This window comes from Mesocricetus auratus, unplaced genomic scaffold (genome assembly GCF_017639785.1).
Source record: "Mesocricetus auratus isolate SY011 unplaced genomic scaffold, BCM_Maur_2.0 Super-Scaffold_100714, whole genome shotgun sequence".
Lineage (NCBI taxonomy): Eukaryota > Metazoa > Chordata > Mammalia > Rodentia > Cricetidae > Mesocricetus > Mesocricetus auratus.
The window spans coordinates 4,923,254-4,942,892 of record NW_024429270.1 but is presented as its reverse complement, the minus strand read 5'-3'; the positions used below and the strand labels follow the sequence as shown (position 1 = coordinate 4,942,892).

Here is a 19,639-nt window from a genome sequence, read left to right as displayed (position 1 = left end):
TTTGGATAACGCGTCTTTAATCCTAGGACTCATAAGATATATTTGAGAGAGGAGCAGGGTCTCAAAGATGGCATTCATTCTCCAGCCACATTAAGGATAGGAAGGCATTGAAGTCTCAGGAGACTCTAGCCATGTTGAAGAGAGCATAGAAGTCTGAGTGAATTTGAGGGTCACTGAAGTCAGGAGCAGTGAGGGTGTTCCTTTGGTCTGAGTTAAGAGCTGGTGGCCGGTTGCTTTGTTTTTCTGATCTTCAGCTTGAAGCTTGAACCTCTGTCTCTGGGTCTTTTATTTATCATGCAATATACAGATTTTATGATAACTAGATATTAATTATGAAAACTTAAAAGTTTTTTTCTAGAAAAGTGTATGACAGAGATAATGCAATTTAAGACCGTGCACCAAGGTTCAGAAAAGTTGAGAATCTTACCCAGATTCAGTATAAGAAGCTCATTCTGTGTCTTCATCTGGAACATACTTATATTACACTGATTTTCATTACCCAAGTGTAAAATGAGAGGTAGTGTAGAATAATAGCACTGTGACACCTGGTAGAGGATGAAATAAAAGTCTCCCACTATTGTGTCATCATCATTTTTCATTATTACTGCAGTTCATAACCCCCACTCTGGTAAGTGAGTACTTTACAAAGTACATTTATGTCATTGTATGTGTGTGCAGGGTCCCAGGGATTGATATAACTGGTCATGAGGAAATGAAGAAATCTATCTCCCCCCTCCACACACACATGCGCAGAGTAGGGGCAGGGACAGATAGACAGAGACAGAGGAGCTTCTGGGATCAGGAGAGCAAGGCTAGCTAGTGGAGAAGGTGGAGGACCCTAGAAACTCTGGGTGTATATTAGAGATAGTTGAACAGGAAGGCAGTGTTTTCTCATAGAGCTGAACAAAGAGGCGGGTTGTTATATACAGGTGAATAATGAGTCAGGATAATTGTATACAACTGAAAAAAGAGGCTGGTTTAGCTAACCTCAGAACTAGAAGTCTATATAGGATAAAAGTCTTCAGGACTTTCTGCACACACTGTCAGCTTTTACACTGGGACCAGAGGAAGCTCTGCCATCGCTATGGGGCTGAGCATTGGTCCTTGACGTGCTTGAGCCAATGTCAAAAGAACATTCGCTTAGCATTTTACTCCTTCCCCACAGTACATAGCCACACTTTTGTCTCAATTAACAGTATCTGAATTATAAAATGCATGATGTAGGATGTACTTATATAATTTAAACATTCAAGCTATATTTATCACATAAAGTCCATACTGATGTTGTCTTAGTTATCATTTTAGAGATATGAAAAGTTCTGTATGTGAGTTAATCCTCAAAAAGTCTACTTATGAATAAGTAGTTAAGTAGGGAATTATTTATTAGAATATCCAACATCCATTGAATATTAAGCTTAAGAAAATCATTCCAAAGTAAAAGTCTATAACTTCTTTACCAACCTAAACTAACTACGATGAGATTGTATCTGTTCTGCTTAGTTCCTGAGTACATTAAACATGTTTATGTGTTTTGTTTTTGTTATTTCCGTTTCTTAAAGGGACTTATGTATTTGCTTTCCAAATGATCAAAATGTCTTTAAAATATTCTGTTTCCTTCTAGTCTTTCATTGCTGCTGGCTCCTACAGTCTTCTTTGCCCTCTTCTGCAATTATCCCTGAGTCTTGGGATTGGGCACAAGATGTAGATGTTGCACCAAGGACTGAGAACTCTGTAGTGGCTGATGTTCTCCATCTTAACAAGTTTTTAGCACTGTGTCAATCACCACCTTCAGCAAAAAGAAGTTACTCTGATGTGGCTTGAGAGATGGGCTGACTTATGAGTATAATTATAAGTTGGTAGAAGTTAGTTTAATCCTGTGTACCTTTAGCAGAATATTAACAGCTTCTCCCTTAGGGAATGAGACCAATCTTACCACAGGTTCTTGACCCTGTTAACTGCAAGGTATGGATTTTGTCTTGTAGAACACATTTTAAATATAACCAGATAGTATTTGGTTATTCCTATAACATTTGTGTCACTATTGCACTAGTGGGCAATACTTTCCATGCAGGTTGTAATCATAACTTGAAGGATTCAAAGACAAATAAGACTAAAGGTTATTTCCTTTTTCAACAGTTTTTGTATCACCTTGTAGCACTATGAATGTCACCCAAGGATGAAACTTCCAGGTCGATATCAGACAAGTATATGATGTTTTATCTCTTACAGATAGATTGAGTATTGTTTCCTTAAAGGAAATGGTTTTGAAGACTCTAATATTTCTTTTACCTAGTTTAAAATATCTCTCATCCTTTATTTTTGATAGAGACTGTATCAAATATTTGTGACAAATTATGGTATTTTCCTTGTAGACACTTCTAGAAGAAAAATCCTTTTGATATGGTATAATTTTACAATTCAACTGTTATTATGTCCATATCAGTTTTTAATTAGAGAAATACACCACTGCGAGAGCACCTTTGAGCTCTGATCCTAGGATTTCATGGGTGTTTATTAATTGTGTAACTCTAGGAAAGTACCATACATCCTCTTTATGTTTGTTTTGTTATCTATAATTTGGACACATATATAATAACCACAGACAGCACTTCCATCATTATTATCTTGCTCTTTTATTAATTCCTTGGCGAGCTTTTTCAGTTACTCTAAAACTATATTCATTGTTATTCAGATGATGAAATGATTTGTTTAATGGCTTTGATATATTAGGCAATTAATTCTTTTTAGTGTTGAACAAATTCCAACAATTTCCTGAGAAGAAATTATAATGAAGACTTATGTGAAAGAAATTAAAAGTTATTCTCATATATTTCTGAAAAAAGTACCTGCATAGGCAATATTTGAAATTACAAAATTCTGAGTTGCACTCAGGCAGTTAATTAGAGGTTAATATGAATATCAAGGATGAGAAGTCATGCAGAGAACTCACTGGCTGCATTTAATTTGAGGGCTCTATTTTTGGAAGTGAATTGTGGGGTCACATCTTTACCAACCAGAGTTTTAGAGTAAGTTAATAATGACATATATTAATCAATGGTCAGCCTACTCATAGGAGAGACACTATGTAACTGTGACTACTGACCTGGCATTGTAATGTGGCAAATAATTGTAATGGAAAGACCATAATATTTTTCTACTATGTCAATCCTTAGATATGACTTTCCAATTCAAATTTGGTAATTAAAATGTCATTTTCAAAAGCAATGCTTGCTTTTATTGAAAGATTGGAGCAAATATTTAAGCCTACCTTCCTACCACATGTCCTTTGATTTCCTGTAGCTTTACTTCGCTGTGACAACATGTCAGGGGTCAGAAACCTACTTCTATGGACAGTGATTATTTTTTTCTCTTGAGAAACTGTGCCAAAAATTAGTGATCCAAAATGTGGGCTCTATTTAAGTTTGATACTTTCCTTCTTTGTTCAGTAAAATACTAATTACATTTTAAAGACTGTTCATGTGGCACATTTTAAGTTTCTTGGAATAATGTCTAAAGAGAAGCATGTACTCTTAGCATTGGACATCAGTGTGTAAGTATCTTGGAGGAAAGTGGGTCAATAAGGAAGAAACTTCAGAGTTCAACAAAAATAAAACAAGGGACAGGAGACAAATTATAATATGACGCTGAAGTTGCTTGGTAGCTCACAGCAATAGGTGGCATTCACATCTATGAGTTAGTTGGACTTTTGGAAGACATTCCTTTGTTTATAACTCTAATCTATTCTTCAAAGTCATTTTTGCTGTTTCTAGTTCTACATGTTATCTTTCATTCCTATTAGAGTTTGTATTTACTGGTAGATATAAATTAAATATTTATTAAATGAGCATAATTTAGAAAATATTTTGAGGAGATTCATTTCTGTGTGAAAATAGTCATTTTAATTGCATGTAGAACTCCTATGGAAGACAAAACATAATTGGTGAACAGGTTGTCAATGAATAACACAATAGTGACAATGATAAATTTCTTATGTGCTATTCATATATTGCCAACTTTTAAAGATTTCCATGGCATGTAGGATTATATCATCAGTTTTATCAGAGAAATACTTACAGAAAGGGGGTAGAAAAAAGCTTAAGCCTGCAGTATAATTCTTCTATAGCTTAGTGACATAGAGAAAACAAGTCAAAGTGACTTATTTATATTGATTGGCTGTGGAGCTCTCATGGAAAAAATTCTACATAAAACTGACAAGCACCAACATTTACAAGACACCTATGTGGATACATTTGATTGTTCTTTACTCTAATAATTTCATTCAAAACTTTGCTCAAATTATGCCGACCTATGTCAAAAAAAGAATACACCACGGATGCAATTCACAACAGCCAAACTGCAGAAGTCAACAGCATCTTGTTATTGCTGGCAGGACACATATCTTTGCATATTTTTACTTTAATTTTTATGCAATTATATTAAGAAAAAGAATGCTTTTCTTCTTTTAGAAAATAAGGAATTTAGTGGGTCATGTGCAGACATACCACAATCTTTAAGAACTGAAAAAGATAATAAAGCTATGTCAGTTTTGGGAAGGTGGTATTATTGGGAATTATTTTGTAAATAACACTGAAGAATGATGACCCGTTTCTTGTCATCCCCATAATGTCTGCAAACAATGTAGGTATGATGTGTTCCTCTCAGATTCTCGGTGGGCTGCATCACAAACTTGCAGGATAGGTGTGCTGGTCCAATTTAGTTTAATAACTCTTTTCCAATAAGTTAGGTGCAGTATATGCAGCTAGCATTTTCATTTTAGACACAACTAAAATATTGCAGAAATCAAGACAAACATTCTAAACAAAATAGTATCATCATCTGCAGACTTTTTATTGACTGTAAGTATATTAAAAAGTACTACCCATTAGTTATAGCTTTGCATATTTTACTTCATATGTCACTTTAAATTGCATGGTAAAGATATATAATATTCTAGTTTGGCTTCTTTTTAATATACATAAGCAGATGGCTTGGAGGAAAGACTGGTGTACAAATATCTCTGCACATATATCTATGTTTACATCCACATATATTCAATCCATTTGATATTACCATCTGGTAATAAATCAACAGTTTCCATTTTATTGTTGTGCACTTGTCACTGAGGTAGTGGCTTGCAATGCAGTTATCTTGTCCAACTCTTCTAATCATTTATCTTGAATTATGTGTGTTTATTTAAGTCAATATGCCACATATATCTTGTTCACTGGCACAGGAATACAGAATTCACTGTAGTTCAAGAAGGAAATGAGGAAGGGCAGTCTCATGAGATAGATCTGGCCTTTTAGAGCATTAACTAAATATAACATAGTCTTAACAATGACCTCTGGATTTGTAAGGCACTTCTCACAGTGTTCCCACATTCTCAAAGCATTAGAGTTATTTTATAATGGTCTTTTGCCAATTGCTCCACAAGGACAGGACACTTTCATTTTCTTAGGAAAATTATCAGCTACTTATGCTCTAAGGTGAAGCAGATACATTATGTGTTTTCCTTATGACAATGATGCTGGCTTATGTCCGACAAGGTCTCTAGCTGTGATCAACTATAAAGTTAGAAGACAAAGGTAATATTTGTAAGCTGCTATTATTTAAGGATTGAAGACATAGAGAAAGGAAAACACATTGAAATGAGTCCTAAATTTAGCACTGTTTATTCCCTTCAGATTGTCATGCATTAGATGTAAATTAAAAGTAGAATTACCATACATAATAACAATGACATGGAAAAATGAAGGGTGTAACAAATTGTTATAAACAACCAATGTATTGCCAACACTCTTTCACTGCACATAAATGTTTGAAGTCTTATACAAAATGTACTCTTTGGGGGAATCAGTCTATTTATATATCTATCTATCGCTCTATCTATCATCCATATTTCTTTCTTCCTATCTATCTATCTATCTGTGTGCACTATGATTACTATTTTACTAGAATGAAAATATGAATACAATTCATATAAAAGGATAAGGGGATAAATTTAATAATGAACACTACTTGTTCAGAAAAATTAGATAGGAGTTGTTTTATAGCTTTTTGTGGAAAGAAATGTATACAATTTTCATCATCTTGCATAGGGACCTGGGATTGACCAAGAACAAACCAAACCAAACAAGGAACACAAAAAAATGAAATAACTCAAGTATAGCTAACTGTGAGTTTACTGAGGTTACTTTTGTAGGACAATGAATGAGTGTATACTGGCAGGAGCGTCGATGACTTGAAGGCATCTCTGTCAATGAAAGACCCCACTCCAGGTTGAGTTATGACACCTGGAAGCTACATCCCTGGAGCTTCCTGAGTAATTGGCAGGCATCAGCTGGACTGAGAGAAACTCTTCAGCAATTGTCACTTATGTAGTGTTGGGGAAGAGCTTAATCCTGTAACTTTTAGAACCCATAGGGCCTTGTAAGTTTCCCACACTTCCCTTGTCTTACTGAACTACCTCCTTCCAGGAAAGAATGTCCCAAAGTGGAGGGGAAACAGATGTAAATCAGCAAAGGGATTACAGAGAAACTGAAGGAGAATTTCTTAGAACATCACAACACAATATGAAATGCAAACATTTACACTGAAACCATGCAAGCAGTCATCGTTATTATAAATAGGCTGCACACGTCCACTAGTAGACAAACTGTCAGACCAAATTAGATTTTTTTCCAGAAACATAGGTTTCATTTTGGCTTGTGGCTTAACTACAGTTCACTATGAACAGAATGGTAGAATGTCCATGAGATAGCTGATCATATTGCATCAGCAGTAAGGGAACATTACTTACTCATTGTATTTTATTCAGTTCAATCAAAACCCATGGAATGGTGGTTCACCTCTAGAACAGGTCCTTACGTTTTATTTAATTCAATCCAGAAACTCCTCTACAGGTATGTCCAGGAGACTTTTCATAGGAGGATAGCAATCTTGTCACCTTGGTAATAAACATTAACTGTGATAAGAATGAATTTTTATTTAGTTGGTATTTTTATTTAATTAGATGTATTTGAAATGAGTCTGAACAAAAGGAGACACTACTGAAATTTTAAAAAGAATATTCAGAAACATTCCTCAGTCTAGAACCTAAGTGTTGATACAGGGGCTGTGTGCTGTCCCTGAAAGCTCATCATAATAAACTAGAAGACCAGAGACAGACTCTGCCTCTGTGTTCCATTTAAACAGAATAGAATTAATTCGCTTTATTCCTCAGTACCTCATTACAACCTATTTACACAGAAAATTATTAGCTAACTGCATTTTATTTCAGTAGTTGAGATGCTATTTTCCTTTAGAGTTGTTAGTTGAACTTCTTGAAATGATGTTTAGTGGAGTGAAGTAGTTATAAACCATTAAGGAAAGAGAAATATAATGGTCAGATCAGATATTATAAGACAACCAACATGCAAGTCTCACTTCTATTCAGAGATGGATTTTAAATATAAGAATATATAAACATTAAAAGGAATACAAAACATATACCAATTCAAACAAAGAAAAGTAGTGAAGCTGTCAACTGGAGAAAAAGAAACATTACTAAATGTCAAGGTAAAGTTTCCTAAAGATAAATAACTAAAGTCACTGAAACAGAACAGTACTATTGACTTCATATTCACAGTTAAGAATTGAAAGAACCAAAGGGAACAATAAGGAAAATCAAATTCTACATGATTTGAGTTCTGATAGATGTAGATAAATACACTAGAGATAGAGAATATTAAAATGTCATAATAAATATACTTACTTAGTTAAATTGTGAAATATGAAATTAAAATTATGCAAGAGACCATTCCTAAGACATGCATTCTTCATAGCATAGACAGGTGCAGAGACATCTGCATAGCATAGACGTGTGCTGAGACATCTTAGCATAGACACATGCAGAGACATCTGCATAGCATAGACACATGCATAGATATCTTCATCACATAGACAAATTAAAGTGAAAAATGTTATTCTTTGGTATTGTACATTAAACCATAAATTTTGACACAATAAAATACAAAAGTTGGCTGGTCGTGGTGGAGCACGCCTTTAATACCAGCACTGGGGAGGAAGAGGCAGATGAATCTCTGTGAGTTCATGACCAGCGAGGTCTACAAAAGTTAGTTCCAGGACATCCTCCAAAGCCACAGAGAAACACGGTCTCAAAAAACTAAAAAACAACAACAAAAACACTCACAAAACTTAATTAAGATATTTAGAGATGAACAAAGGTGACACGGTAAAGTGATGTGGAATGTAGTTAACACATCATCTGAGGGGGAAGGAGACTTACGTGTCTACATCTTGGAAGAATAAATTGTGGAAATCAATTATCTAAGCCTCTATTTCATGGAAGTAGAAAGTAAACAGATTAAAACATTGCTGGAACTTTGTTGACTCCACAAGTGAAGGTTTTACTCCCTCAGAGGAGTGGATGGAAGGTGGGAAGGGAGCAGCGCCCAGGAGAAGGGAAAGGAGGGAGAACTGGGGTTGGTATGTAAAATGAAAAATACATTTTTAAATAAAAAACATCTGTGGAAAGTCAAAAGAAATGTAATAGAAAACAATGTGATGGGAAACACATGAACAGTACTGAAATTTAACAAAGCCAGCAGCTGTTTGTTGACATTGATGAATGAAGTAGATATAACTTTTGGCAAAATTTAAGTGATATATGCTACTACCACCATACTTTCAATAGTATATAAATGGTGTTTGTACAATTGGTCTGCAATCATATTACCCAAACACCCATGAACTAGTTTTTGTTTAGAATAATTATAATAGCCTCATGCATATCAATAATTTCCCAAATGCTTGTGATATACACTATGTTGAAAACAAAACAAGCATAATTTTTGAAATTTACCATGAGAAAATTTTAAGCATATATGTGCATATATATATATGTATGTATATATAGTGAAATTCATTACATTCCAAACACTTAACACATACATCCCAGTGCTCAAATACACGGAAATTAAATCTGAAAAAAAAAACTTTTCTATCCTATTTGTCATGCAAGTCTAATCTTTATCTTAAAACTGTATACAAATAGTTGCAGAAAGTGAAATTAACCATCTTCGCTTACTACACAGAATTGTATCATATTAGGAAATCACAATCACTAATATCTCAAAGTAATATTTGAGTCACAGTATATAGGTACATATCATGACATTTATAAAACATAATAGTGCAAATTAAATATTCAGAAAACAAAAAATAAGTTTTAATAGATACACAGAAAGTTGCATGCTCATCTCTTGCTCAAAATAAGAGATCCACACAACAAAGAGATTCAAATCTGATAAAACACATGTAGAAAATATCACACTATCAATATTTCACAATCACAATAGCAAAATATTGAAATGTTTCTTACTTATGGTAAGATGAGGTTTTCTGCTAGTGAAAACCTAATTTAAATATACTGGAGTGTTTATACAGCACTGTTAAAGACTAGAAGAACAAAAAAATAAGCCTGTAAATTTGAAAGAGTGGGAAAATTTTAATACTCACATACAAAATTATTGAGTGTAAAGGAGCCAAGGCTGTGCTGGAGAAACACTCAGACACAGTTGACCTGATGTAGAGAGAGCATGAAGACCTTAGTTGTAAAACTGGTGAACCAGCATTGGACCAAACAAAGCTCTGTGAATATAGGTGCCAGATAGGAGGCCAGAGCAGTTTATGGGACCTCTAACAGTCGAGTCAGTGTTTATCCCTAGCGCACAAATGGACTTTGGGAGCCCATTCCCTATGGAGGGATACTTACTATTGCAGCCCAAATAATGGAAGGAAGGCCTGGGCCCTCCCCCAAATGATATGAAGGACTTTGATGATCCCCCTTACAGGGCCTCTCTATCCCTGGGTAGTGGGTGGGGTGTGGGTTGGGGGGGTCGAGGGCGAGCATGTGAGGATGGGAGGGCGAGGGAAATGGGGAGATTGATATGTAAATAAGAATGCCAAAATAAAAAAATTCAAAAAGGTAGCAAAACCTACTATATATATATATATATATATGTGTATATATATATATATATATATATATATATCTGCATACCTGGCTTTGCTCTTTCTATCTTCTGCCTCTCTTTCTCCCTATCCCATCTGTATTCAAATTAATTCTATAAAGATAAAGGAGATGACATCACTCAGTTCTGACGTATCATTTCTAGCATTCATATTTTCCCTAATACAGTGAGTGCATTTGTTAGTGTTTGCATTGTTTGGAATTATCCTTTTCAAAACTGGGATTAAATGAGTATTTAAACTGAATGATAAAAAACTATTCATCAGTCTTCTGAAACATCTGACTCTTCATTAGCATTCTAATGTCTAAGAAACCAAAGTAAAATTGCACTGTAAAGTATCTTCAATTAATTGTTTTCAATGATCATAAAATAAGGAAAATATGAACATTTGTGAATAAAAAATTAATGGAATTTATTCTGAAAATGTTATGCAGAAGCCTTAGCAGATATGAAATATAAAGATTGTAACAAATCCATTACATGATTTTATTTCCTTTCCTTTTGTAATACAGAGAAATGAGAGATGTGTAAGTGAAATGTAAGCATACATTTACACATGTAAAAAGAAGACTCCATACTTTTGAATAACAAATTCAGCATCAAAATTAAGTGACAAACTAATTAATTCATATCAGACAAACAACCAGACGTGCAAATTCACATGCATTCATAACACAAAAGACATTTGTAGTCACAGAATATCCAATAATGAAAACAAATTTGTAAAAGCATTTAAAGAATTAAAAGTAGATAATGTTCTAGACATACAGAGGGCAAAAACTTGATGATCATTAGTGACAGTTTATCCTATATAAACTCTGTTTCATGACACTTAAATTTAGAGGCTAATGTTTAAAGATTTACTTTTAATTAATATGAAGTTGGATATTCAAAGATAGTCTAGTTGTTAAGAGCAGTTGAGGAACAATCTTAAGTACTGAAGTACATATTTTAATGCACATGAAGCCAACCATTCTTTTCTTACCTCTGAAAGCCTGCAAAGCTCTGACCAGGGAAGAAACAGGAAATTCTCTGAGGTTTGTTCTTCTTCAGCCTAGACCAAAAATCAAAACAAAACAAAACAAAACCCCTATAGGTTGAGGGAAAGGCCCCACCTCAAATCACTCATTTTATATATATATAATGTAGTTGTCTACAAAGATAGATATATATAGATATATATCTATCTTTGTAGTTGTCCTGTAACTTTGATACATAGGGTTCTGTTATTCACAGCCTAAAACAGCCTAAAAAAGGCACATGTAACAAATAAGAGACCCAAACATTTCCTCCTACTTGGTACATAAAAAGAGTGTAGGCTGAAATCATGGGTTTTGGCAGTCAGTGAAATCAGAGAAAAGTTAGTTATGACTCACCTGATATGCCATTTAAGTCATTTTCTTCAGAGTTTAAGTAATTTTCAAACATATTATAGTTTTCAGCTTACTGAGTGAGAAAGAAAAAAATGTTTCTTCATCTGAGAAAACTCCTGGGTTAATAGAAAAGCTATGACCAAAGGTTTTGATCCTTAGATGCTAAGGCTCATTTAACTGTACTCTAATTTGATTTGAAAGTACTACGTTGGTTGGCTTTATAGTTCATGGATGAAACACAGTGATTCCTACTCTTATTCTCTTACAATACCACAATAAAATGTTACTGGAATTCTGGTGATCACCAGCTTTTTGGGGGTGGAATGTCTCAATAGGTGCTTGGTATAATCAAGGGCTCTGTTTGAACCTCATGCCAAACTAGTAGTCTTACACAGAAAACATGCATAGTAATAAACTACTGAGAAACATCTCAATATATTACATATGCATGGCTATGTTGACAGTGCCCATTAGTTTACTGCATTCTAACTAGGTTTTTTAACTGAGCAGGAACTGTGGTTTGGTAAGCAATCTTTAGTTATTTAAAAATGATTATTTCATGTGTAAGCAAAATATATTTCTAATTGTTGTACCTTTAGTCATTAAGGAGTTTAAGCCTAGCTCTGAAATCGCGTTCCAAGATCTTCTCATCTAGAGAAATTTTGTTTTAAATTTCCCAAGTTGTTTTGTTTTCTGTCATATATTCTGCTTACATTTTCTTCTTTTGTGAATATCCACTACTGCTCTTATCACCCGTTCAACTATAAAATCTTATTTTGCATTTCCGTTTTGACTATAAATTACTGTTAATGACTCCACTTTTCTACTTGTAGAAGGATCAAGAATTTTTTAGTAGACCCCACTTTTCTTCTTATAGTATAAAAAGGCAAGGATATTTATTTAAGTCAATGCCTGCAAACATAGCAGCTCATTGATCTAGTCAAAAGCAAATTCCCTAGTAATGAGAGTTAAACAGTTTGGCAATATTCCATTAACTTTGTTTATGAAAATATAAAATTCATGGTCAATTCATGAGGCTATGTGACAGAGAGAGATGACAGAAAGTCACTGTGAGGTAAATGATAGACCTGAAGAGATTGCTTAGGAAAGGTAGCATTTCAGTCTTTGCTTCAATTCTTCATCTTTTTCAAAGTAGTCTAACTTTCGTGGCCACTGGAGAAGGCTTTTCCTTCCAGCCCTCTTTGTCCCATCTCTTGTGTTTAGAAAATGAATCTTTAATGAATGTTAATCAAGTTTCTAATTAAAATATCTTTATATTTAATGTTTACGTATTAGATGAAAGGCAAACATTTTGGGTCCAGTCACAAAGGACATGAATAATTTCCTCAGAAGCATATCTAATTAATTTTATTACTCTATAGTATCTTTAAAATTTAAGATCTTATTAATTCATTAATTTAGATAAGTGAATCTTTCATACTTAAGTGTGAAATTATAGCTGAAAACCCTCAGTTGTAAATTAAATAATGTGCAATTATCTAGACTGTATGAAGGTAACATTTGTGGGATAGTTAGGGGATATGGACTAATCATATTTTGATTTGGTTTTATTTACATTTTATGTTTCCATCTGATTTATTGTACTTCTAAATAATAAATTCTAGTTTAAAAACATTTAATATTCAGTAGTTTATTCAACAAGATTTCCTGGTTTTTCCTCAACTTATCTACTCCTGGGTGTTACTATAATTCCAGGGTAACAAAATGAACTGTGGACTTTTTCAAATGTGCTTCATACTCTAAACAAAAGCGACTACCTACCTTTTTATAAGCAAGGCTAAGAATAGATGATTATTTCAGTAAATTACAAGGTCCATGACTAAGTAATGATTTTATAGGACTAAGAAAATTATAAACATCACACTTTGAGTCTGTGGATTGTCAATGACTTGCCTCAGTATGTGGAAATACACAGATAATACAATATTGAATAGATAAATAGAGCAATGAACAGTAAATAAATGAATAAACAAATATGTTAACAAAATTCTCATAAAAGGGTTCCAGTATTTTTACATATCCTAAAGTAATTTTGTACGATAATTTAAAAAATTGATTCAAAATATATTCAATTAAATTAATTTCTATTCACTGCTTTCTATGATAGAAGTGAAGTATGTTTATTAGTGTCACTAATATAAATAATTCCAAATACCCTCTAGTTCAGGAAGAGAAAATACATTGGATCAAATGGTGTGGCTTTAAAAAGAAAAGGTCAGGCCCCAATCTAATTCCTGACACTATCACATCAGGAATAAAATTCTTTCCAATTGTTATGACTTTAGAATACAGGATGAGATCATTTCAAATTTCTTCACTATGCCTTAAATCTAATCATAAGTGTTAACACTCTTAGACTATTAGACAGTAAGTTGAGGGGTTGACACAGTTTATCTCCTGTTGTGAGTTCAGTAGAAAGATAGGAGATAAGATGGTGACAATAATGGTGATGATTAGTGTAGACTTCAAAAATATTTTCTACAGAATGTAATCGTTCTGATGGGCCTTGAAAGAAAGTATGACATAAGAGATACAGGACATTTCTCTTAAAATGCAGGTGCAGACACAGGTCAAAAGCTATTCATATATTATCTTATAAGCAAAAAGTGAGTAGTAAGTAAGCAAACAAAAATACAACAACAAATCTGCCACAAAAATTGAATCCTTTTGTTCAACTCTGCATTCCTGTAATACAAAAAGAATGTCTCTTTGCTTCAAGTATAATGGCTTAGTATCAATGGAATAACACCTTAATCTGTTTAGAAGAGACAAGGCTTGAACTTATTCTTAGAATGAGAAAGGGTTTATTAGAGAAAAAGGACAATGGCCTAAAAGAATTGAATCTATTTAGTACATGGAAATCTCATCCTTTTCTATAAGACAGTGGAGCCTAGCTATCATGTATGTCTACTGCATTAATGTCACTTTTCAATTCAGTGGAAATAATTAATCTGTTCCTTTATTTATTATTTTAAGAAAAAGTATTCTAAAAATAATAAATAAGGAGGAAAATCCTGGTGTAACTTAGTAGAGCTTATGGCCAAGATGTATAAGATCTTTGCTTCTACCAAACACACACACACACACACACACACACACACACACACACACAAACTGGGGGTGTTGAAAATCCAGATGGCACAATAAATTATTAAGTACTAAGAAGAAGGTCTGTATATATGTGTTTTTATATAAAATGTACACATGCAACATCAAAGGGCAGATAGCAATTACAAACCACCCAAACTGGTAGATTTGGATTTAGCAAACATTGTCAGTGAGCCTGACTCAATGCCTTACCATGCTTTTCACTGTAAAAGATCAAGACACTGATCATGGACTAAGATAGATTTTCTCTGCACATTTTATGCTTTACAGTGACAGACTTGCTATTGACTACTTGACACAGCAGTTTATCTAGTCTTTGATGAACACTTAGTATTTGTATCAGTAGATTGAACACAAAAACTATTAAATAGACATTCTCTGTAATTATTCATCAAAAGAATTGTGTTAGGAAATAAACTGAATTGGTATTTTAAAAATAAATAGCAAACAGTATTTTGCTGTTAAGATACACGAAGTTAAAAAAGATAAAAAGATAGTTAATTCATTAAGGGGGATTTTCAGTGATAAAATAGAACCATAAAATAATGAAGTCAAATTATACAACTTCTCAGGGACAGCTGTAGATTACAAGTGCAATTCTGGAGATCACATCCCCTAACCCTTCCCTGGGTTACTATGCATATCTCTCTTAGGGTCCTCCCTGCACCCCAGACTCTCTGATGGTGGGATTGTGGGCTGGCAATGCCCTGCTACATGTCTAAAATCCATATATGAGTGAGAACATACCATGCTTGTCTTTTTGTGACTGGGTAACCTCACTCAGGATGGCTTCTTCTAGTGCCATCCATTTGCCGGAAAATTTCAAGATTCAATTTTTTTTCTGCTGAGTAGTACTCCATTGTGTAAATGTAGCACATTTTCTGTATCCACTCTTCAGTTGAGGATGAAGTTGGGGTGAGGGATTGGGAGGATTGGGAAGTGGGGGAGGAGTGGAGAGAGAGGGAACTGAAAGTGGCATGTGTAAATTTAAATTAAAAAATGGGAAAAATGTTAAAAATGTAAAAAAGATACCTGTGATAGACCTACATTTGAATAAGGCTTGATCACATGTGTTTTACAAGTTTCTTGTGTATTTGTATGACCAAATATCTCCACCTTTAAATGAACATTCTGGCCCATGTAATATTTATTAACACACATATTCTATAAATACTTAATTTATGAATTATACTAGTGTATGGATGGCTTGGAAATTGTGCTTTACTTTTACATCTCAGAGGTAAATGTGTCAGCTATTGTCCCTTATTTATTACGGGAGAAATAATTTGATGTTAAAATTCTCCTCTCCGGGAGACCCTAGAGTCCTTTTCTTGGCTCTGATCTAGTGCTTGTCACACCCCTGTCAGATATTGGCCAATATTCTGAGTTTGAAAAGTTGTGGCACTGACAGTTCCCATTATTGTCTTCCATTTACTCAGCTAACGCATGGCACATCAACATGCTGTACTCCTTTATTGGCCATATTCAATTTGCTCCTGTTGTCAATGCCTACTGTCAATAGGGTGCTCCATAGACCTCCACATTTCCGAGAATCGACTCATTACTACACAGAATGCAGAGGGAATCACTAAGTTTCTCATTTGAACCGTGTAATTATCACCTGTGTGCTTTTGCACAATTCACACATTCCAAGATAATATTTAATTTGCAGTTGATTGGGAAGATTAAATATGGTGACAGATAGAGCATGAGTTCCTGAGCTATGAAGGATTCTGTCCATGTTGAGGTTTGTGGGTTCTAGAGTCAATGTGCCTTGCGCTGTCTCAGTTTCTATTGATGTAATGTGAAATAAATTACTAATACTTTACAGTTACAAAAAACAAGTGTAATTCTGAAAATAATAGTGCCTATAGAATTCATTAGATAGATTCAGTGTGATATCTGGATTCAAACTCCAAACATTGCTCAAACTCAAGATAAGTACAAGAAATATGTAAGCATTTGAAGACTTTGTAGTTTTAGGTCCCTGAAAATAATAATGCCCCCTGTATTTTGCAATAAAAATGGTTCATGCTTGAAAGACAAAAACCAAATAAACTTTAGTATTATGACCATGTAAACTATTTTCTTTAAGCAAATACAATATACATAGTACTAGTAATACTGAAAATTACAAAATGCAAAGGCTAGAACATACCTAGATATATGTCAGGTACTTATATGATAACCTATATTTCTTCCATTATAAGATTCACAATAATTTCATCGGTAAAATGTTAAATTCTGGATTTTCAATTTCCCTGGAGAGAAAAATGAGTCAAAACAACTGCAAAGGAGGCAATGTTAGAGCTCTAAAGTTTGTTTGCTAAAAACACCATTCTTTCTACATTGCACAAGCTCATGGTCAGGGTCAAAAGCAATATAAGCCTTTAAGGACACAATCATTTTGTATTTAAAATGTAACCTTTGCAGAGTTTTGTTGACTAGACAAAATTTGAAATGTCAGTTTCTTGTCTTAGAGACATGTGTTATATATTGTTTCTAGAATTTGCATTCCATTAAAACTAGACAGCCACGTTCTTCCTCTATAAAAAAAAAAGTTAATGGGGTATAACTTGGGAGGCATTATCTTGATTTTCAGAAAGTTGTGTTCCATTACTTAATGAGAGTAATTCCATGAGGTCAATGTCAGCTATCCATCATCAAATCAATTTTTAATGTTAGAACATGCTTTCCAATTAGTTAAATTCAAATTTTAAAGGTTAGTTAGGAACCAATAGTAAGTTTGTAGCATGAGTGTAGCTATTTTGTATGTGCTTTAGAAGTCATTTTATATATAAAAATGATAATGAATATTTGAAGGTTTTAGAGATTTTTTTTCCTTAATTGTCAAAGGGAGGAGTTTGAAATCAAATGTAATCCTATACATGTTTTTCTCATTGTTTGCTTATAAATATTCTGTGCCACAGTAATGCAAATAAGTAGTTGACCCTCTCCATTATATTCTGTATAATTTACAACAGATCAAAGATTAGAACATGGTACAGTCAGAGTCAAATTGCATTGCATTTTTTACTCATAAAAAATAATCATTGTCTAACCCGGCAATACACATAAGAACCAACTAGACTGTGTGTGTGTGTGTGTGTGTATGTGTGTTGTGTGTGTGTGTGTGTTCACACCTATATACATATGCATTATATACTTTAGAGGCCTAAGGACTACAGATTAAATATTAGGTTCTCTACAATATGAATTGACCTAGAAACATCAGAAGACTATAGTGTTTTGTATATGAAAGTATTTATGAAAATATCACTACTAAAATGACTCGGTCTTTTGGCCTTATAACAAATATACTTAGATTAATTTTAATGAAGCACAAGGTTTGCAAAATATGTTCTGTTCATTTCAAATTTTATCTTTTTCATGATTGCTGAGAACCCCTTTTCGACAAGTGATTTAACTGGCTTCTTAGGCATCCTCTTAAAAGATCCATGCTTAGAAAAATGAGTAAGAGCTCAGAATGGGCACTCTTCTCCCTGAAGTGAACAGACAAATCTTTGTTGTTGTGCACATTGATTTTTCTTTACATAATGGCTTTTATCAATAATATAAAGCTTACTTCATAAACAGTCTCTCTTAGTTTATTTACATATGCTCCTTTGTGAGGTAAATTCTAGAAAATTGTGTTTAGCATACTAATTTTTTTATCTTTTTTTTTTCTTTTCTTATAAGTAGTTATCCACTTGCTGTTCTTTCCTAATACTTTCAGGGCAGACTCTGTAATCACCATGTGGAAAGCATCCAGTGAAGGGAGGTGGAACTAGACATAGAGAGAGAGGTTGAGTTACAAGTTCAAAGAAAACACCCTAAATGCTGATGCTGTTTTTTCCTTCCCATAGGAAACCACAGCCAGATATCCCGAGTGCCTGTTGCTATTAAAGTGCTGGATGTCAATGACAACGCCCCTGAATTCGCAGCAGAATATGAGGCATTTTTATGTGAAAATGGAAAACCCGGCCAAGTAAATATCTCCATGTTGTTAATGCTGAATATGTTTGTATACAACTGTCTCGTATTTAATTAACCTGCATAACTAGTGTATTTGCATTGGTTTGATCTACAAAGTCGCAGGCATGAAACTCATAAAAATGGGAACAGAAGGGAGTATTTGTCTTTCTCAGATATTAATTCTCATCCTAATTATGGAAAAATTGGTTCATAAAAGTGGATTGATCTGTTCCTCCATGATCTCAAAGCCAAATCATTGTCTAAAATTCATGAGATATGGATGATGGCTGGGGATTGTCTTACAGTGTAGGAGCTCGACTCAACCTTCAAATGACAAGAATCTAGTAAATAGTTCATGAGAGGCATGCATTTTTGTTTTATATTTAAAAGAATAACACTTAAATGTTGACCCTAGAAAATAGGTAGTTTACAGGAAGCTTTAGATAGTGATTTTTACATCTCTATGCATGTAGGTAAATATAAGATAGACACCAATTTCAGAAGTGCCCATAAGGCATTTATATGTATAATAGTGGAACTCATATTGCATAGATAGAGATAATGAAGACAGGAAAATAAAGGGCAGCAACTAAAAGTATGAAGTAGAGTAGACAGAAAGATACAAAAGATGAAAAGACAAAAACAGGAAAGAAGGGAAGGAATGAGGGAGGGAGAAAGGAAGGGAGGATCAGAGAGAGGGTGAGAGGGAGGGACAGAGGTCAGAAGAGAAGGAGGAAGGGAGGGAGGGAGGGAGGGAGGAAGGGAAGGAATGAGGGAGGGAAGAAACTAGGATGCTAGGATGGGAGGGTGGGGGAGAGAGGGTAAAATTAAAGGAAAAAGTCTACAGAAATCGCTATGCTCTGAATGTCAAAATGGAACTAGCCTATGTAAAGTATTGCAAAATCACAAATGTAATAGATTCATTTTAACAAGGTGCTGAAGTACTGTATGTTTGAGAAATTTATCATTTTTCAACTTCCTAATTTATTTCTGGATGGTGACATTTTAATTTAAATAAACAGCAGCTGACAGCATGACACTGGAGTTGTTAATCCAACTATTCTTGTGCCTCGTGTGGGTGTTAGGAATTAAACTTACTATTTGCCAAGAAGCTTACCTGACAAGAGT

At 33.9% G+C, this 19,639-nt stretch overlaps 1 protein-coding gene across 5 annotated transcripts in view; it reads left to right on the top strand.

Moving 5' to 3' along the window:
* The window catches only part of Cdh8 (cadherin 8), a 390,092-nt gene that overhangs the window by 296,150 nt on the left and 74,303 nt on the right, over positions 1-19,639 (top strand). For all 5 annotated transcript variants that reach the window (XM_040740772.1, XM_040740771.1, XM_040740770.1 and 2 more), the window contains exon 9: positions 18,403-18,524. In XM_040740772.1, the coding sequence (XP_040596706.1) occupies positions 18,403-18,524 (122 nt within the window). The remainder of the gene's footprint in view (positions 1-18,402; positions 18,525-19,639) is intronic.